General features: G+C 42.4%; 1 protein-coding gene across 8 annotated transcripts in view; it reads left to right on the forward strand.

Moving 5' to 3' along the window:
• Positions 1-22254, forward strand: part of SLC12A4 (solute carrier family 12 member 4) — a 743054-nt gene that overhangs the window by 190468 nt on the left and 530332 nt on the right. For all 8 annotated transcript variants that reach the window (XM_072117770.1, XM_072117769.1, XM_072117767.1 and 5 more), the window contains one exon: positions 4990-5044. In XM_072117770.1, the coding sequence (XP_071973871.1) occupies positions 4990-5044 (55 nt within the window). The remainder of the gene's footprint in view (positions 1-4989; positions 5045-22254) is intronic.

The raw sequence follows: 22254 nt of genomic DNA on the forward strand, positions 1-22254 counted from the left end.
ATTACTTAAAGAGGACCTTTCACCACTTCACACATGTAGAGATTATAATACCATCTTGTAGGGGTGGCTACACAGATTCAGGGGCACTTTGAATTTTCCTTCTAACCCCCGCGGTTGCGGAGATTAACATTCCCAGTTTTTGACCATTGTAATCAGTGTTTGGTCAGAGAGGAGGAGCTGTGGCTGCAGCTGGAGGCGTGTCTTATTCTAATCTTCTCTCATACTGTCCTATCAGTGGCAGGCAATGTCAGAGAAGCTATCATGAATATTGAGCTGTGAGTTTTTTCTATGTTCATCTAATAGCTGTGTTCACACACAATCTGCTCATTTTCTCTTGACATTGTGTTAACATAATCACAATGTTTTGTCAGTTTTGCTTGCGGTTGCATTTACGCGGCGTTTGCGTCGTGCTTACACTGCGTTTGCGCCACAGTTAGGCTTATGCGGCGGTTGTGACAGTTAATTTTACGTGGCGTTTGAATTAAGTTTACTTTTACACACCGTTTGTGTAACATTTACGCTTACACAGCGTTTGCATCACGCTTACACTCCGCTTGCGTCACATTTGCGTTTATGTGGCGTTTGCGTCACGTTTGTGCTTATGTGGCTTTTGCGTCATGGATGCGCTAACGCTGCGTTTGCGGCACAGTTACGCTTACGCAGCATTTGCATCACGTTTACGCGCCGTTTGCATCACATTTATGCACCATTTGCATCACGTTTATCAGCCGTTTGCGCAACATTTACGCTTACACGCCGCTTGCGTCACATTTGCGCTTATGCGGTGTTTGCGTCATGGATACGCTTACACTGCATTTGCGTCACGTTTACGCGCCATTTGCATCACATTTATGAGGCGTTTGCATCACATTTACGCTTACACGCCGCTGCGTCACTTTTGCGCTTATGTGGTATTTGCTTCACATTTACGCTTATGTGGCGTTTGCGCTAGTTACATTTACGCGGCGTTTGCGTCACGGTTACATTTACGCAGCATTTGCGTCACGGTTATGCTTATGCAGCCCTTGCGACATGGTTAAGCGCCGTTTGTATCACGGTTACACTTGCGCGGCGTTTGCGGCACACCTACACTTATTCCGCATTTGCATCAAGTTTACACTTACGCCACTAACTTGCCGTTTGTGTCACGTTTACTCTTTTGTGGCGTTTGAATTACATTTACTTTTACACGTTTATGTCATGTTTACACAGCGTTTGCGTCACGTTTAGGTTTACGCAGCATTTGCATCACATTTATGAGGCCTTTGGATACACATAGAGAATCTCACCACTGACAGTATGAGAGAAGATTAGCATAAGACACTCCCCAGCTCCTCCTCTCTGACCAAACAAAGATTGTAATGGTCAAATCTCGGGACTAATAAATCTGCAACCGTGGGGGCTAGAAGGAAAATTCAAAGTGCCCGTGAATCTATGTAGCAGCCCCTACAGAATGGCATGCTAATCTCCATATAAGTGAGGTGGTGAAAGGTCCTCTTTAAGAGTAAAGAGTTGGCTAAGGTGTCATTTTTTCCGGGACAAGCTGTTACGCGGTTCACTGCCGTGTAGAACCGTTTTACAATCTTTATAGATTGGAAATTTTGGGACACGGTGTGCCCAATATGTGTTTTTTTAAATTTATTGTTTTATGTTTTAGGGAGTTTTGGGAAATTTTTTTATAATTTTATTTTTCATTTTTGTATGGGTTTTTTTAGCTTTCTTTTATTTTCACATTACTAGTATATGAATTAGTGATCATGTGATCAATAGTTCATACTACTGCACTGCAATAACCATGTATTGCAGTGCATTAGAAGTGTCAGCCTATGAAGATGCATAGGCTGACAGGCATCTACCCTGGCTGGACTGAGCAGGAATGTGCCAAGAGGGAATGAAGACTGCACCCCGCGATGAAGGAGGTAGCGCCTTCCTTCCGCAGGTATATCGACAATTGACCACGGGACCAAGGGTTAACAGCCGGATCGAACTGTTAGAGCAGGGTCCCCGCTGTCACTGCTCCTCCCTGCATGGGGGAGAGGGGGGCATGTAGACCTTGGGTTAGGCCAGCAGAGAAACCCATCGACTTAGCCTAAGGCCCTTTAGTGACTGATGGAGAAATCCGTATGGGTGGTCACTAAGGGGTTAAAGTCTTTATTTGATTACGGAGGTGTTTTAAAAAGCAGGCCGGAGTGCAGGGATGCAGTCTTTGACACTCCAGGCTGCTAATAATTCATGCCTTCTGAGTGACTTAAGAATAAAATAAAACTTCCCTCGTTGGGAGAGTGAGGCTTCTATCACGCAGGAGGGTTGAATTCACGGCTTTCCTTACTGCTAGTTTTCCTGTAATGATCCTTAAGTACTGTAATTTACATAAGAGGCAAATAATTAGCATAGAACCTGTGATAAGCCATAAGCTGGAGTTTTCCAGCACAAAAAAATGTGCTGAGTCGCCGCTGATTACGTCGAAGTGTTCACCAGCCGACAGACCACATGGATGCGTCTCTAACAGCAGTTACAGCAGAGAAAAGAAAAAGGAGCCGCGGGGAGCATGGGGGGCACCGGAAGGTGATTATTTTTTATGTGCTCAGCAAACTGGGGCTGACAAGCTGTATACTGCACTGGGCTGGCGGGCTGTATACTTTCAGGCTATCCTTATACTCGAGTCAATAGGTTTTCCCGGATTTTGGAGGTAAAATTAGGGGCCTCGGCCTTCTACTCAAGTATATACAGTATACTGAATCATTGTTTAAAAACTTAATTTCTTTTATCTCCTCCTTATGTTCAATACAGGCGTTCAACACTCCCCTCATAATTGTAGTACATTACACATGAGTCTTAGTTTCCTCTGGTTCAGAGATGGAATGGAGGTTCGGTTGCAGAGTGAGAGTGAGGTTTGAATTGACTATTAGGCTAATATTTCTAGTTGGAAGATTTAATTGTTGATGTTGCAATGGTCTTCCACAGCGTTTTTCACAAATTTCTTATACAATACTCAAAAATAAATAAAGGTAACACTTAAACACAATATAACTCCAAGTGAATCAAAATAGACGAACAGTCTATTTAAGAGGGTAACAACCCTGCAACAGATCTTTGATTGCGCTGTTGACAGATTGTAAAAGCCCATGACACCTACAGTGCACATATGCCTCTCTAACCTTTTCTAAGCATTTGCATTACAATATAATTGTGTGTTATAAGTTACCGTATATACTTGTGTATAAGCCGAGTTTTTCAGCACTAAAAATGTGCTGAAAAACCTCCCATCGGCTTATACACGAGTCAATAAAAAACAAAACACTCTCCCTCAGGAGGCCGATGGTCCGCGTGGCTCCCGATGTTCAGCGGCTCCTCTTCTGTCTTCCCCGCAGCTGGTCTTTGGTCTCCGGTCTTCTCTGTGTTGTATCAGCTGGCAGATTCGCGTCCACGCGATCTGCCGGCTGGCGCACAATATAACGCGACGGTGTCGCCGCTGACACCGCCACGTGATATTGTGCGCCAGCCGGCAGATTGCATGGACGCGTATCTGCCGGCTGATACAACACAGAGAAGACCGAAGACCAGCCACGGGGAACAGAGCATCAGGAAGCCGCCTGTAGGGGAGTATGGAAGGTTTTTACTTAAGGGGGCTGGCTGGCTATATGCTGGGAGGCTGAGACCAATGCATTTTCCACCCTCGGCTTATACTCGAGTCAATAGGTTTTCCCAGTTTTTGGTGGTAAAATTAGGGGCCTCGGCTTATACTTGGGCCGGCTTATACTCTAGTATATACGGTACTCTTGCATCCTGACAAAATCGACCGACTCACAGGGGCTGGGCTTTGGTTTGAATGCATTTCTAAAAACATGTGACTTGTCTGAGCTGCATGCTGCCTCCATGTTTGTGCTCCTGTACAGCATGTCCCTCCCCCTTGGATGTCATCTCACCAGGCTATGATCTCTGAGAAGGAGCAGGAGGTAGAGCTGTACAGGATCACAGAGGTGGGGGCTAAGATATGAGGAGTAACAAGGACAAGGCACATGTTTTGTCAGGAATTTTGTCAGGATGCAAGGTACGTTATAACACACAATTATGTTGTAATGCAAATGCTTAGAAAAGGCAGAAGGGCAGATTTGCAATGCAGGTGTAATGGGCTTCTGCAACCTGTCTTTAGTGAAAATGAGGTCCCTGGTGACAGGTTTCCTTTAAAGCCATTTTGCTATTATCGCACTATTATCTGTGTACCCATTTAAATCTTGTTGTACAATTCTCTGATAGCTTATGTTCAGAATTCTGTCACACATCTCAATAGAGGGTTCTTAGTTGTCCAATCAGTTAGCCGTCTGGAGTCCCCACTAAGCACAGGTTACTGCTTCTGGACTTGTTTTTCATGTTCTCTATGTGGTCCAATAATCTTGTGGCCTTGGTCTCCAAAGAATTGCACAGACTCGCTCTGGCATTTTCGTTAACTGCCAGTAAATTCAAACCTTGACGGCTGTAATAGTCTCATGCAGTGCTGATGTTATCGATGCAAATCAGGTGCTAAGCATTTTGCCACGTCACAGGCTAAAAGCTGTACCTCTAGGCTGGTTTCCTCCAAGCTGGAAGATAGGCTTAGAGAAGTTGTCGTCATTAACCGCTTCATGGCGGTTGGTGGTGTGTCCAACTGTGCTGAATTGCTGTACAGTATATGAGAACACTCTATATACTGTCTCTGTAGTGTACTGTCTCGTCAGGGAATCCTCCCTTCTTGTCGGGAATCTGGAAAGCTACACGTCCATGCTAGTCAGTGCCAGAACTGGAAGTTTTCCTGCTGTGTTTTATAACCATGCTGTGTAGAAATTATTTTAAAATGGTTTTGTTTTAAGTGTTTAACATTTTAAATGTTAAAAATGTTTATTTAATTTTCTTTTTTAATGCCCTTTTGTTTGCTGTATAGATTTTTTTTTATTCAGCTTTAGGAAGCAAGTTTAATTAATTTATAATTTTTTTTTTCTTTTATTCAAACAGACCTTACTCACCGCTATTTCAATGAGTGCTATTGCTACTAACGGGGTTGTGCCAGGTAAATATCATTTTTGTATATTTATAAAATATTAGTAAATTAGGTTGCCATGGGCCGTATGAATATTCTAGCCCCTACAAATCTAGCATTCACTTTCTACATATGGAACTATAATCAAACTTCTATGGAAAAAGGATGATGCCTCCATTCTGTGGTTTTGATATTTTTTGAGGACCTTCAAAAGATGGGAAAGTTTGTGCATGTTTACTGAGAGCAGGAACAGATGTTCATGGACTTCATAGTTGAAGGTTTTTGATATAAAATTTTGGTGGCAATGTACTCCCTTCAAGGCTTGGGCCCTGGGTTACCGCCCAAACTGCCTACATGTTAATCCATTACTGGGGACAAGGCTTCAGCAGCTCTTTATGCCGCCGGGACCATCATCACCCAATATCACTCGAACATCGCAGTACAAGGTCTCTCCCAAGATGGTATTCACAGTGCTGCCTACATCCCCCTTAAGCCAGAGAGTGCAGCTCCCTCCTGCCTCTCCAGCTCCTTTAGTCAACTCCTGGACACAGCCAGCAGCAGGTACAGGGGGAATCGCAAACTAGAGGATGCCTGTGATTGGAAGCAGCCATTGCTCCATTCCAACTAAGCAGGGCTTAGAGAAACTGCTTAAAATAGGGGAGACACACAAACAGGCCCAGCTCGATGAGGAAAATAAAATGTGGAGTCCTTATGGTTGGCAATAAAGGGGGAAACAAATGGTTAAATATTATTAGGAGTTTGTAAGGCTATTTGGAGTCTTATAACAGAGTCAGCAGAGGAACTGTAGGTAAGTCAAATAGACGTGGCCTAAAACACGGTGGGGTACTCATCGTGGGATAGTGACCACAATCAGGGGAATAACTATAGTGGTAGCAGCAATAGCAGCTGCTATGTGGTCTGCAGTGGAAAGAAAACAAAAACAACAACGGAAGAGGACGGCACCTCGCATAATAACATAGAGATAGGTCGGTACCAATTATGGTGAGAAGGTGGGTGCTCACCTGGTAACCACTTGTTAGTAAGCGGTAAAGTTATCCATTAGGAGGGAATAGGTTCCTTATTTGTAAACCTAGGTTACTGCAGCTACTCCTACGCTCTCCAAAGAACCGGTAACCAACGGCACAGTAACGTAAATAATACAGGAATGCAAAAAAGAGGGAGAGCCAAGTGGGTGCGCTTGTAACCAAAATGAAATGAGATCTCCAGATATAACGGAATTCACAATATTTATTGCTTAAACATAAAAATCCAGTGGTAACGTGTTTCGGGGAAACCCCTTCGTCAGACCAAAAACTGATAAAATAATAATAAAAATAAAAATACAAGGTTATTTTTAAAGAGTGAACAATTGTAACCTTGTAATAATAATAATATTAATAATAACCTTGTATTTTTATTTTTATTATTATTTTATCAGTTTTTGGTCTGACGAAGGGGTTTCCCCGAAACGCGTTACCACTGGATTTTTATGTTTAAGCAATAAATATTGTGAATTCCGTTATATCTGGAGATCTCATTTCATTTTGGTTACAAGCGCACCCACTTGGCTCTCCCTCTTTTTTGCATTCCTGTATCATGTGGTCTGCAGTATCAGGGGGCCCCATCATCTGACCTGACACTATAGAGTGGAGGATGTGCATTATTTGTATATAACAAATGTGATGTATATATGCTGTATGTGTATATGTTGTATGGTGTATGTGTGTGTGTGTGTGTGTATATATGCAGTACTTTGCACTGTATGTTTGTGTATATGCTCTATATGTATGTGTATGAGTGGATAAATGTATGATTGGAACGTGCATGTGTGAGTATTACAAATATGTATATTTTACCATTGCTTCCCCCATGACGGCAGACCTTGACGTTGCTCCTATTCTCTGCGGGACAGGAAGTAGTGAGAGATTAAATAGCACTCCCTGGCAACCCCTCACCAGGAACACTGTTCCCTATTGTTAGAGCACTTTCTTTATGGGAAATTTTACTGTAGATCTCCTACTTCCTGCTTAAGGACACTTTACCTAAGGAGAAATAAAAAGAGAAAGAGGCGAGGCCCAGCAAATCTGTTAAAAAATCTAGACGCTGTGAAGTCTGTAATGCTTAACTGCCAGAGAAATATAGGAGAACGTTATGCGACAAATGTATTTTGAACATAATAAGAGCAGAAGAAGCTTCCCAAATGATTATCTAAGATCTATAATCTGAGAAGAGGTTCAACAGTCTCTCCTTAACCCCTACGGTACTTGGCCTATTTTGACCTTAAGGACGTGGTCCCATTTTTTCAAATTTTGCCATGTGTCACTAAGTGCTTATAGCTTTGGAACGATATAAGATATCTAGGGGATTTTGAGATTGTACTTCACATTAGTTCAAACATTTAGATGAAATCTTTTGTGTTTAGTTATGAAAAAGAACGAAACTTGCTAAAAATTTTAAAAAATTCTTTATTTTCAAAGTTCTAAATTCTCTACTTTTGATGCAGATAGTCATCGCACCCAAATAAATTCATAACTTACATTTCCCAAATGTCTGCTTTATGTCGGCATGTTTTTTTAAGATTCCACATATTTTACTAGAATGTTATGAGGATCAGAATTTGGGTGCCATGAGAGGCCTAAATAATAGCTAGAATTGTTAATGACCCCATTATGGAAACTACACCCCACAACATTTGTAAAAGTACTTTTAAGAAGTTTGTTAACCTTTTAGGTGTTTCATAATGGTTAAAATGGAGGTGCGCTCTACAAATTGTAATATTTTTGGACAATACATTCATTTTGGATGGAAAATTAAACATTTGTAATGAATTAAATGAAAAAAGGGTCCACACAGTTTGATACACAATTTCTCCCGAGTACACTGATGCCCCATATGTGGTGTCATCCAGAGCAGATTTGCATCGTCACATTTTACAGGCTATAATTTTTTATTTTTTTTATTATGGACCTATTGGGGCTCATTTTTTAACCAAATGAGATGCCCTTTTCTGGTACATAATTTTGGTGAGTTTATTAAAACTTTGGTGGAGGAAATGAAAATCTTCAATTTCCCCAGCACGACAGCACCAACCAGGGAGAGGGATCTGCCCCCAGGGGCAGGAAACCTGAGCATAAAAACTTGCTCCTCCTATCTTGCCCAAGTGGTTTCATGTCCCTGGAAGGGACCTGAGCTCCGGATCTTCCTTTTATTATTTTTAATATAAGAGACTGCTGGTTGGTAGTTGAGTTTTACAGTCGCAACAACGGCCTCCGATACAGAGAGCGCATCCGTTGGTAGGATCACTCACCCCCCTCCATGGGCTCAATGTAGTGGTGGGACTCTGGTGGGATGATTGTCGGCGAGGACGCGGCTCCAGTTGTAATATATACTCCGGCTGGAGTCGTACCACTACCGCTCACCAAGCGGGGATTGCGGAGAGCAGCACACTGAGAGCCGGAGACTCCACCGGAAGTACTTCCGGTTTGCGATACTGCCACTGAAACTGGGAGACGCGGCTGATACAGGCTGCAGGTAAACCAGGGGGAGCCCAGGGGATTGTAGTCCTCCTCCTGGGTTAAATATTAACTTATTATAAGTTTTTTAGACTGATTTTTGTTGAATTTAACAAAGCATGCTTCCCCACGCCGGGGTTACGCCCAAAGGGGCGGAGCTAGAATATTAAAAACCCTGGCAAATGTCAATCAGGGCTTTCACTCGCTGCCAGGATGTCAGACAGACATGAAGCTCCTGAGCCCTTGAGAACACCAACTCCGGTAATTCAGGAAGGGGGTCAGTGCTTCTTAAATTATTTTCCTCTGATAATTTTTCTGATGATACTCTTCTATGAAATTTTAGGGAGAAGAGGCTCCCAAAAAAGCTACTAAGAAAACTCACCACAGAGAGTGCAGGATCTGTGGTAGAAAATTGCCATCAATTTATGAAAAAAATGTTTGTACTGCATGTATTGGGAAAATAGCCACAGAAGAATCTTCCTCATGGCTGGAATCGTTTAGATCAGTAATCAGAGAGGAGGTTCAGGTGACCGTAAAAAGCTTTGTTAACCCAAGGCAGGCTTTAGCGGATAAAGATCTCCCAGGGCTCAGCTTCAGAGGAGGAGTGAGAAAAAGCAGAGGACATAGCATCTTCAGTTTCTGAAGAATTGTCAGGAAGCCCTTTATTTCTAACTGAGCACACAAAGTTTATTATGGATGGTTAGATCCTCTATGGAAATAGAAGAGAAAAAACAGCCAAAATCTGTCAAGGATATCATGTTTGAAGGTCTAGCAGAAAGGAAAAGATGTACTTTTCCAATGCATAACTTTATAGGCCTTAATTAACAAGGAATGGCAGAATCCAGATAAAAAATCATATATTCCTAGGGCTATAAAGAGAAAGTATGCATTTAAGGAAGAATCTACCTCCACATGGGGACCTCCACCCAAGGTAGACGCTTCTATAATAAAAATGTCACGAGGTCCTCCCTACTTTTTGAAGACGTTTAACTCCCTTAAAGATCCTTTGGATAGAAAGGCAGAAGGGTTCCTTAACCCCTTAAGGACCAGGCCCTTTTTCGTTTTTGCGTTTTTATTTTTCACTCCCCACCTTCAAAAATCTATAACTTTTTTATTTTTCCATGTACAGAGCTGTGTGATGGCTTATTTTCTGCGTAACAAATTGCACTTCGTAGTGATGGTATTAAATATTCCATGCCGTGCACTGGGAAGCGGGAAAAAAATTCTAAATGCAGTGAAAATGATGAAAAAACACATTTGCGCCATTTCTTGTGGGCTTGGTTTTTACAGCTTTCACTGTGCACCCCAAATGACAGGTCTACTTCATTCATTGGGTCAATACGATCACAGGGATACCAAATTTGTATAGGTTTTATAATGTTTTCATACATTTACAAAAATTAAAACCTCCTGTACAGAAAAAAAATTCTTCATTTTGCCGTGTTCTTGCGCTAATAACTTTTTCATACTTTGGTGTATGGAGCTGTGGGTGGTGTCATTTTTTGCGACTTCTGATGACGTTTTCAATGCTTCTATTTTTAGGACTGTTCGACATTTTGATCACTTTTTATAGAATTTTTTCTATTTTTCAAAATGCCAAAAAAATGCCATTTGCGACTTCGGGCGCTATTTTCCGCTACAGGGTTTAACGCAGTGAAAAACGGTTATTATATTTTGATAGATCGGGCATTTTCGGACACGGCGATACCTATTGTGTTTATGATTTTTACTGTTTATTTATATTTATATCAGTTCTAGGGAAAGGGGGGTGATTTGAATTTTTATGTTTTTTTAATATAATTTTTTTTTTTTTACTTTTTTTTATTTATTTTTTTTACTATTTTACAGACTCCCTAGGGTACTTTAACCCTAGGTTGTCTGATTGATCCTACCATATACTGCCATACTACAGTATGGCAGTATATGGGGATTTTGCATACCATCTATTATAATGTGCAGATCGCACATTATAATAGATAGCCTCGATCATGACAGCCTGGGATCTTTGTGTGATCCCAGGCTGTCATGGCAACGGATCGCCGCTCCCCGGTGACGTCACGGGGAGTGACGATCGGAGCCAAGATGGCGGCGCCCACGCGCCGCCGGCTCTTTAATGCCGCCGGCAGCTTTGCCGGCGGCAATCAAAGGGTTAACACCCGCGATCGGTGCAAGCACCGATCGCGGGTGTTAGCGACGGGCGTTTGCTTCATTATGAAGCAAATGCCCGGTGAGTATGAAGAGGGCTCAGCCTGTGAGCCCTCTTCATACTCCCCCATGCGCAGTAAGACGTAAGGGTACGTCTTATTGCGCTATGGGGTTAAAAAATCCTGGGAAGCTTCTACATCCTCTTTTAGGCCAGCAGTAGCATCTGCCTGCGTAGCCCGTTCAGTCCTATTGTGGAACTGGAAGAGGATATTTGGAATAAAGTTCCTAGGGAAACACTAAAAACTTCCGTAGCCAGTATTCCGAAAGAGGCGGTGTTGTTAGCAGACGCTTCAGTAGATACTTTGACTCTCAGCCAGATCTGCAGCCCTATCGAATTCTGCTAGAAGAGCCCTATGGCTAAAGAACTGGTCGGATGATACAGCATCTAGAAGTAAATTATGTGGCATCCCCTGTGATGGAAATTTTCTGTTTGAACCTATATTAGATGATTTATATCAGAAAGAATGTGATAGGAAAAAAGGATTTCCCTTTTCCTCCGCTCCATACAGAAACAAACCATTCTGGGCCTTTCGTAAAACAAGGTTCCAGAGAAAGGAATGAGACCCAGTCCGGTTCTGCCAGGTCACTCCAGACAAACAGGGGTTACTTATTCAGCCAACAGATTCAACTGGACAGACCAATCCTTGTCCGCAATGACATGAGGCCCCAGGTAGGGGGAAGGTTATCCCACTTATTCCATGCCTGGAAACAGATTTCCAACAGCGATTGGATCCTCAACTCCATATTACATGGGGTAACTCTGGACTTCAGACTTCTCCTCTACAGAAGTTCTGTTTAACAAAGATTCCAACAGGGGAAAAAGGCAGTGCCATGATGTCGGAGATAGCTATGTTGCTTTCCAAAAAGGTATTATGTCCAGTCCCTATAGGAGAAGAATGGGGTATTATTCAACCCTCTTTTGGGTAAAGAAACCAAATGGGACGTTACGAACAAATATCAATTTAAAAGATATCAAATTTAAAACAAACATCTTCAAGTACCAAGTTTCAAGATGGAATCATTAAAGTCCACGGTGAATCTGCTATTTCCAGGATGTGTTATGGCGTCCATAGATCTTGCAGACGCCTATTATCATGTAGCCATCCATCAGGAGTACTAGAAATACCTGAGATTTGCAATTCAAATAGGGCCAAAAATTGTTCATCTTCAGTACAAAGCTCTTCCTTTTGGAATAATGAGGACATTTACTAAAATTATATCAGAAATGGCAGCATTCATAAGAGTAGATTAAGGTCTGTTTGTCTCTTTATCTAGACCAGTGATTTTCAACCTTTTTTGAGCCGCGGCACACTTTTTATACTTAGAAAATCCTGGGGCACACCACCAACCAAAATAGCACAAAATGACACTAAAACAGTTATTAAAGGCCTCACTTAACTAATAAAAAAAACCCTAGCGGGCTCCCTTTACTAATAAAGAAACCCCTAGCGGCCTCCCTTTTACTAATAAAAACCCCTAGCGGCCTCCCTTTACTAATAAAAAACCTTTAGCGGCCTCCCTTTACTAATTAAGAGCCTCTAGCGGCCTCCCTTTACTAATTAAGAGCCCCTAGCGGCCTCCCTTTACTAATTAACAGCCCCTAGCGGCCTCCCTTTACTAATTAAAAGACCCTAGCGGCCTCCCTTTACTAATTAAAAGACCCTAGCGGCCTCCCTTTACTAATTAAAAGACCCTAGCGGCCTCCCTTTACTAATTAAAAGACCCTAGCGGCCTCCCTTTACTAATTAAAAGACCCTAGCGGCCTCCCTTTACTAATTAAAAGACCCTAGCGGCCTCCCTTTACTAATTAAAAGACCCTAGCGGCCTCCCTTTACTAATTAAAAGACCCTAGCGGCCTCCTTTTACTAATTAAAAAGCCCTAGAGTCCCCCCTTTACTAATTAAAAGGCCCTAGAGGCCCCCCTTTACTAATTAAAAGGCCCTAGAGGCCCCCCTTTACTAATTAAAAGGCCCTAGAGGCCCCCCTTTACTAATTAAAAGGCCCTAGAGGCCCCCCTTTACTAATTAAAAGGCCCTAGAGGCCCCCCTTTACTAATTAAAAGGCCCTAGAGGCCCCCCTTTACTAATTAAAAGGCCCTAGAGGCCCCCCTTTACTAATTAAAAGGCCCTAGAGGCCCCCCTTTACTAATTAAAAGGCCCTAGAGGCCCCCCTTTACTAATTAAAAGGCCCTAGAGGCCCCCCTTTACTAATTAAAAGGCCCTAGAGGCCCCCCTTTACTAATTAAAAGGCCCTAGAGGCCCCCCTTTACTAATTAAAAGGCCCTAGAGGCCCCCCTTTACTAATTAAAAGGCCCTAGAGGCCCCCCTTTACTAATTAAAAGGCCCTAGAGGCCCCCCTTTACTAATTAAAAGGCCCTAGAGGCCCCCCTTTACTAATTAAAAGGCCCAAGAGGCCCCCCTTTACTAAGAGGCCCCCCTTTACTAAGAGGCCCCCCTTTACTAAGAGGCCCCCCTTTACTAAGAGGCCCCCCTTTACTAAGAGGCCCCCCTTTACTAAGAGGCCCCCCTTTACTAATTAAGAGGCCCCCCTTTACTAATTAAGAGGCCCCCCTTTACTAATTAAGAGGCCCCCCTTTACTAATTAAGAGGCCCCCCTTTACTAATTAAAAGGCCCCCCTTTACTAATTAAAAGGCCCTAGCTTCCTTCCCTATACAATTAATAACCTTATACACTTACCCTTGATGTCTTCTTCCGCGTACCTTCACTCCTAATGGCGATCCGCCCACCTTCTGTAGCGGCTGCACCGCGTGCCTCTGGTCGCATGACTTACGCAACCTGACGTCAGGTCGCGTCAGTCACGTGACATGGGCCGCGCGGTGCAGGAGCTACAGAAGATGGGCGGATCGCCGACGCGGGGCTTGTAGGTAAGTATGGGGGCAGAAACACGGGGGCATGGTGGCAGCGCTAAACAGGGGCACCATAGTTCGGGGAACTTTCCCCGCGGCACACTCAGCCATGTGTCGCGGCACACAGGTTGAAAATCACTGATCTAGACGACTTCCTTTTGGCAGGTTCCTCAGAACAGGAGGTAAAAAAGCAGGTGATCAGAGTAACCAAAATACTAGAGTCTTTAGGATGGATAATAAATATGGAGAAATCTGAAATAATTCCCTCACGGAGAAAATTATTTTTAGGGGTACTTCTAGATTCCAGCGGTCAAAAATCTTTTCTTCCCTTAGAAAGACAGGAGAAAATAAGAGAAAGCATAACCAGAATAAAAGTATCTCCCCACACCTCCATCAGGGGAGCCATGTCACTTCTAGGAGGATTAGTTGCCTCAATCCCAGCGGTTCCCTGAGCTCAATTTCATCTGAGAGCACTGCAAAACTTCCTGCTAAAGTCCTGGGACAAAAATCCAAACTCCCTAGACAAGAATATAAAAATTCCAAGGGGGATATTATACCGTATTTTTTGCCCTATAGGGCGCACCGGACTATAAGGCGCATTAGTCCGATGCGCCTTATATATGTAATAATTACATATATAAGGCGCATCGGACTATAAGGCGCGGGGGCCGGGGGCGTGGCGGAGGCTTGGCGGAGGCTTGGCGGAGGCGTGGCGGAGAGCCGACATGACGTGACGCGGCGACGGGACGCAGCGACGGGACGCGACGCCGAGACGCGACGGGGAACGCGGGGAAGGTGAGCGGGGAAGGTGAGGGGGAGGTGGAGGAGGGCAGCGGATCATACTTACATAGGTCCCCGCTCCAGGTCCCGCTGGAGATCTGCTGTCTCCGGTCTCTGGTAGCGGGGACCTATATAAGTATGGTCCGCTGCCCTGTGCCCAGCGCCATACATAGGGCGCACCGGACTATAAGGCGCACTTTGGATTTCCACGGAAATCCAATGCTTTTAAGTGCGCCTTATAGTCCGGAAAATACGGTAATCCCTAGACTGGTGCTTCGTGTCAAAAAACTTGGGAAGAGGCCTTCCCTGGATAGCAGACCCAGAGATAATAAACACAACAGATGCCAGTCCCTGGGCTTGGGAAGCAGGACGTTTCAAGGTCAATGGAACCCCCAGGAAATAAAACTTTCCTCAAACGGCAAGGAGTTACTAGCCATTTTAAAAGGATTGAAAGAAGCACTTCCAATAATAAAAAATCGTGGAGTCTCAGTAAGATCACACAACACTACAGCAATTTCTTACATAAACAAGGAGGGACAAAGGGTCCACATCTTATGAAAGTCGCTTCTCAGATTTTTCAGTTAGCCGAAACACATCTGAGATCCCTAAATGCTGTTTACACAAAAGGGTCAGAGAATATTCAGGCAGATTTTGTAAGTCGAAATGTCATACACCAGGGGGAGTGGGTCCTCAACAAAGAAATTTTCAACATGATAGTCTTTCAACATGATGAGTCTTTGGGGTACTGCAGAGATGGATCTCTTCGCCAACAGGAAAAATTGCAGAGTAAAACGTTTTTTCTCTCTAGATGTCAGCGATCATCCCCTAGCAATAGACGCCTTCTCCTAAATTGGGGTCATTACCGTCTTCTATATGCCTCGCCCCCCTATGATTCGAATCCCAAGAACCCTAAGGAAAATAAAACAAGACAGGGCGAAAGTTATCCTCTTTGCCCCATTTTTGCCTCGCCGTGCTTGGCTTTCAAGTCTAAGAGACATGTCGATAACGGACCCGTGGATTCTTCCGGAGAGGAAAGACTTATTATACCAGGGGCCTAGTTATCATCCAGAGGTGAAGGGTCTTCATCTCACGGCATGGCTATTGAAACGCTAATATTGAAAAAGATGGGTCTCTCAGATGGGGTTATCACAACTCTACATGGAAAGCCTTTTTATCTTTTATAGGAAAAGGACCTTTAGACATGTCTAACCCAAACTTTAGTATTATTCTGAGATTCCTACAGTTATGACTAGAGAGAGGTCTAAAACTAGCCACATTAATAATTCAGATGTCGGCCTTGGTAGGTTTCTTTGGTCAGGATATAGCTAGTCACCCATGGATGGCTAGATTTATGAGGGTGGATCCCTCTCTCTGGTTGGTGCCGTCGTGGTACGAGGAAACATCATTACTGGTAAGTAACTCCTGTTTTTGTGGGGGGTTTTTTTGGCCGTTTACCATACCATAAAAATAGTCTATTATTTTTATTATATAGGTCTCCACAATTACGAAAATTATGAATGTTTTTTTGCAGTCGTGTACCCCCCCCCCCCCCCCGGCGTTTACTGTGCAGGTGCAGTAATGATTCTTTTTTATTATACAGATTGTTATGGACGCGTCAATACCAAATATGTGGCTTTTTATGAGTTTGTTTTTTATACTTTATTAAGAGTTTTTATGGGAAAGTGACATTTTAAAGGCTTATATTTTTATGTATTTATTTTTTTTATTTATTGTAATATTTAAACTTTTGTATTTTTAACTTTTTTTTACTTATACATACTTGAACTTGAACCAGCGATGCTCTGATCGCTGGTTCAAGTCCAATACACTGCTCTATAATACTAATTCTTTTTACAGCAGTGTTAACTGTTTGAGTATGCAGATGCATGCGCAGACAGTTTACAGTCAGACCCGTAAGGGGTCTAACTGCTGCGAACATCGGGCAGCCCCGGAGCACTTGGCAGACCTCGATGCTATAAGTGTAATGGCCGTAGTAGTCACATGGTATATTGTTATTTCTTTAGGAAGTAGTTCCTCTAACCCGATTCCCAATAGGGATAGAGCCGGGTTTAGCTCAATTGACCTGATTCAATATACCTGATAACATAAATTCTATGTGATTCCAAAAAATAAGAAGAGATGGAGACGACCAAAATTATGTAATAGTGTGCCTCGCTCTTTATAACACCTCCAACATTTTGCCGAGATGGTTGGGTAGATTTTTGATAACCTCGCTGCCGTGTAATACCATCTATAAAGAGTCTTTTCTCCTAGTTTCCATATGAGAAGCACATTTAGATAATGCTTTTGTAATTTTTAAACCTTATTCCCATGTGTCTTTATTAATGGTTTTTCTTTAGGTAAGTAGTTATCGGATTGTCCGTCATAGATATCATGGCTTTAAATGCTAAATTAATCCCTTTAGATGTAATAGGATGTAAAAAGGACATATTAAAAATAGTTGAATTATTTGTAGAAGTCATGCTTTGGAACAGAGTATTTTGTTTATGCCAACAGGTGATCTTTATACCACTATAACAGTGTCACCTACACATCCCCCCATAACAGTGTCACCTACACATCCCCCCCATAACAGTGTCACCTATACATCCCCCCATAAGTGTCATCTACACATCCCCCATAACAGTGTCATCTACACATCCCCCATAACAGTGTCATCTACACATCCCCCATAACAGTGTCATCTACACATCCCCCATAACAGTGTCATCTACACATCCCCCATAACAGTGTCATCTACACATCCCCCATAACAGTGTCACCTACACATCCCCCATAACAGTGTCACCTACACATCCCCCATAACAGTGTCACCTACACATCCCCCATAACAGTGTCACCTACACATCCCCCGTAACAGTGTCACCTACACATCCCCCGTAACAGTGTCACCTACACATCCCCCGTGACAGTGTCACCTACACATCCCCCGTGACAGTGTCACCTACACATCCCCCGTGACAGTGTCACCTACACATCCCCCGTGACAGTGTCACCTACACATCCCCCGTAACAGTGTCACCTACACATCCCCCGTAACAGTGTCACTTATATCCCCCCGATGACTATTTTTCCCAATGACATTTGCATGGAAGGTCCCTTAAATTTAAGCAAAGTAATGGTATAACATCGCCACTTATGTATACCCGCTTTGGTTGTCAACAAATGTGGGGCTGCTATAGGGATACCAAAGTTGATAGCCCAAACTCGCACTGCCATCAGACTATGCCCATTTGCTTCATTCTCGATTTGTATCCAGTGATTGGGTTGTTCTTGTATCAGCCACTGCCTAGCTTGTTCGAGAATGGCCGCACTGTAATAGGTGCTTAGGCATGGTAGGCCTAACCCCATTTCTAGTAGGGTGCTGTGCAGCACCAATTGCAATACAAATGAAGGGATGGGGTGGGCCAATAAACGTATTAAATAGCTACAATGTGTTATGTATGTTGGGGAGGGAGAGATGTAGAGACTCATGAAAACACAAGAAATACGACAGCTGTTTCACGTTCGTGACGCTTCATCTGGCTTGCTATGTATAAACGTCACGAACTTGAAACTGCTGTTGTATTTCTTGTGTTTTCATGAGTCTCTACATCTCTCCCTCCCCAACATGTACTTATTCGTTGTAAAACTTTTGTGAGTTTTAACTTGGTGAGTGCCGTTCTACTGTTATACGTATTTCTATTGGAACTATCTGCTTGTTTTAACCCCTTCCCGCCGCGGCCATTTTTCGATTTTGCGTTTTCATTTTTCACTCCCCACATTCAAAAATCTGTAACTTTTTTATTTTTCCATGTACAGAGCTGTGTGATGGCTTATTTTCTGCGTAACAAATTACACTACAAAATGGTGGTATTTAATATTCCATGCCGTGTACCGGGAAGCGGGAAAAAAATTCCAAATGCAGTGAAATTGTTAAAACGCATTTGTGCTGTATTCTTTTGGGCTTGGATTTTACGGATTTCCCTGTGCACCCCAAATGACATGTCTACTTTATTCTTTGGGTCGGTACGATTACGGGGATACCAAATTTGTATAGGTTTTATGTTTTCATACATTTTAAAAAAATTAAAACCTCCTGTACAAAATTTTTTTGGAGGGATTTTGCCATCTTCTTATAACTTTTTCATACTTTTGTGTACGGAGCTGTGGGTGGTGTAGTTTTTTGCGGATTTTGATGACTTTTACAATGTTAACATTTTTAGGACTGTACGATCACTTTTTATAGAATTTTTAATTTTTTTTTAAATTGCAAAAAAGTGCCATTTTTGACTTTGGGCGCGATTTTCCGTTAAGGGGTTAAACGCAGTGAAAAACCGTTATCATATTTTGATCGGGCATTTTCGGACGCGGCAATACCTAATGTGTTTATGATTTTTACTGTTTATTTATATTTATATCAATTCTAGGGAAAGGGGGGTGATTTGAATTTTTAGGTTTTTTTATTATAATTTTTTTATTTTAACTTTTTTTTTATTTTTGCTATTTTTCAGACTCCCTAGGGTACTTTAACCCTAGGGTGTCTGTACGATCTTATCATATACTGCCATACTACAGTTTGGCAGTATATGGGGATTTTACTACTCATACATTACAATGAAGGGATTAACCCGAAGTAGCTTCGGGTCTTCGTGAGACCCGAAGCTACCATGGCGACGGATCGCCGCTCCCCGATGACGTCACGGGGAGCGATGATCCACGGAAAGATGGCAGCGCGCGCGTCTTTGCCGGCACCGATCGCGGGTATTACCGGTAAGCCTTTGCTGCAATATGCAGTAAAGACTTACCGGCTATGGAGAGGGCTCGGCCCGCGAGCCCTCTCCATGTACCGGGACCCGACATGTGACGTACTATTACGTCACATGTCGGTAAGGGGTTAAAAAGGACCAAAGAACCATCATATTTCCAACATGTACAGTTTGGCGACATACTGTACAGCATATGAAAACAACAACATTCTCATTTGCCATAAGTTCAGAGTAGTGCAACACAGTACTTGGGTCTTTGTATTGTTAAAAATAACATGTTATCTTTGCTTTTTGCTATATATCTGAATTTTTATTTTATTTTGGCCACCCATTTTCCCCAAAAAAGCTAATAGAGGTTGACCGGGATATTGCACCCTCAAATATAGTGTTACTGCAATTCTTGAGGGGTCTAGTTTTTAAAATTTGTCCACTCTTTGGAGGTTTTAACTGCCCTAATATATTAGGGGCTCAGCCAATGAGACATAGCACCTGAAATCTGTTCCAGCAAAATCCGCCAATAGACACTCCTTCCCTTCCAAGCCGCAGTGCGCTTATAAAGAAGTTTGTGATCACATGTGGTACATCACTGCATTCAGGAGAAAGTGGGTAACAAACTATAGCGTTTACTACTTTAACCCCTACTAAAAATTCAAATTTAGGGTCTAAAGGGAAAAGAAATTTTCATTTACACAAGTAAATGTAATTGGTTTTCTATAAAACATCTGTGGTGGTAAAAAGTTTAATATAAACCTTGATATATTTTCTGGGTAGTGTAGTTTCGAAAAATAGTATCACTTATAGGGGGTTTCGCTGTTCTCGTATCGCAGGAATGACACCTGAAAACAACATAATCAATGTCATCTGCCCTCTAAAAGCTCAATGGCTCCTTACGTTCTTCGCTCTACTGTGGGCCCCTAAAGTAGTTTAGATTGACATGTGGGATATTGCCCTAATAAAAAGCACAACACATTCTGAGATGTGTTTTCTCATTTTATAATTCATGAACCTGACAATTTTAGGTCTAAGGTAATTTTGTCAGAATTTAAAAATTATTGTTTTGGTTGTTCGCAATTCTTGCGAGATTCTTAAAGGGTTAACAGCTTAACAAAGGCTGTTTTGAATGATTTGAGGGTGCGGTTTTAAAACTGGGAGTTTCTAAGTTGAGTTTCTAAATTGAACTTTGAAAACCCTTATGAAGATGAAAATATTGAATCTGAAATTTTATTAAATTTGGAAAATCTTTTTGAACTGTGAGCTTCCCAATGTCCTAATAAAAAAAACATAAATTGTAAGCATAAAGCATTAAGGTTAATGATAGTTATAAACCAATTTGGGGTAATAGACTAACTGTACGATGAATATAACATTTAGAAATCGGAACAATTTTAACATTTTTTCCAAACTTTTACCATATTTCCATTTTTATTTTTTTACAAATAAGTGCAATATATTTAAACTATAATATGGAATTAATGTGGCGTACAACATGTCATGAAAAAAACACTAAGATAAAGCCTTCCAAAGTTATAATTGCATATTGTGACACAGGCAGATTTGAAAAATCGGGCTGTGTATTTAAGGGTGAAAATTTAGTAGATCTTTTAAGGGTTTTTTTTTTAAACCAGAAAAAAAGTTTATTTGTACAAAGACTAAATTAACCCCCCCCCCTCCCCAAACAGGAAATGCCCACCCCAGGTCTGAACTATTCAAGTAATTGACATAACCATTTCACTCCTGTAGTTCCTAGCACCCATATTACTCTATTTGTGCACCTAGAATGCCCACAGATTAACAACGCTCCCAACTCAGCAGCAGCTGTGGTGGGGCCAGTCCCGGACACTCAATACATTTGATCCATTCCTTCTCAAACTTTTTGGCTGCCCCCCTCTTCCTAAACACATTCATTTCAAGTTTAATTGTACCATTAAGCATATGCTTTACCTCTCTTATAGCCAGCGGTTCCGCATCTAAGCAGTGTTTAGCAATTGACTTCCTTACATGATAAAGGACTTTGGCTACTGCTAGCTGTTCTGGCCTGGTTATATCTAATTCACCTTCACCTACACATACGTTAATGGAAAATACTCTGTGTAGCAGCCTACTCACTCTCTCCCCTAGGGATGCTAGTGTCATGCACCCCCAAAACATGTGCATATTGTCAGTGCCCTCCTCCCGACACCTAGGGCAGCACAAGTCTTCCCGCAACCCCATCTTTTGTAACAAAACACGGTACACCTTGTGTATAAGGAATAATTGTGATCTTTGCCTTGCCACCCCCCCCCCCATTCTTCACCCCGAAAGTCCCCCACCTCTACTTCCCACTTCCACCATGTGCCAGCCATCTGGTCTCCCAACACCTTATCCAAGATCACTTTGTACACCAATGAAATCAGGCCCCACATGTTTTTCGCCTTCACCACTCCTGACATCACCCCTATAGAGGAAAACTCCACATCCTGATCCCCAAACTGAGTCTGTATCTGTAAGAATTGGAAGAACATCCAAATTCCTCCGTCAGTTGCTTATACGACTTAACACTTTATGAGCATACAATTGATGCAGATTCACAATTCCCTGTCTTTTCCATCTTTGCATGTTCTCCAACATGTACACCTCTCCCAAGTACAGGTTCTCCCACAGGGGTGTAAACTTAGTCCAAGGGCCTACTTCCAACAAACACTTATGTGTTCCATATTTTTTGCATGAGGTTCATTAAGGGGTTAATCTTTCTATTAGCCATTCTCAGATACGGCTTTTTCTTTTTCAGCATCCTGGAGTCACCTCTTAACTGTAGAGGTTGACACTGGCACTTGTAGGTACTTTTTAATGAAGCGGCCAGTTGAGGACCTGTGAGTCTACAGTTTCTAAAACTAGAGACTCAAATGTAATTGTCTTGTTGCTCAGTTGTGCAGCAGGGCTTCCCACTTCTTTCTACTCTGATTAAAGCCTGTTTTGTGCTCTCCTGTGAAGGGAGAAGTACATGCCTTTTGTAGGAAATCTTCAGTTTCCATGACGGCCCAATTAGAGGATGCCCCTTGACCTCTATAGGGACAGGTGGTTAAAAGCCTCCCATATGCATCCTCCCACCAGCGTTCATACTGTCTCTA

The sequence above is a fragment of the Engystomops pustulosus genome, chromosome 7 (genome assembly GCF_040894005.1).
Source record: "Engystomops pustulosus chromosome 7, aEngPut4.maternal, whole genome shotgun sequence".
NCBI lineage: Eukaryota > Metazoa > Chordata > Amphibia > Anura > Leptodactylidae > Engystomops > Engystomops pustulosus.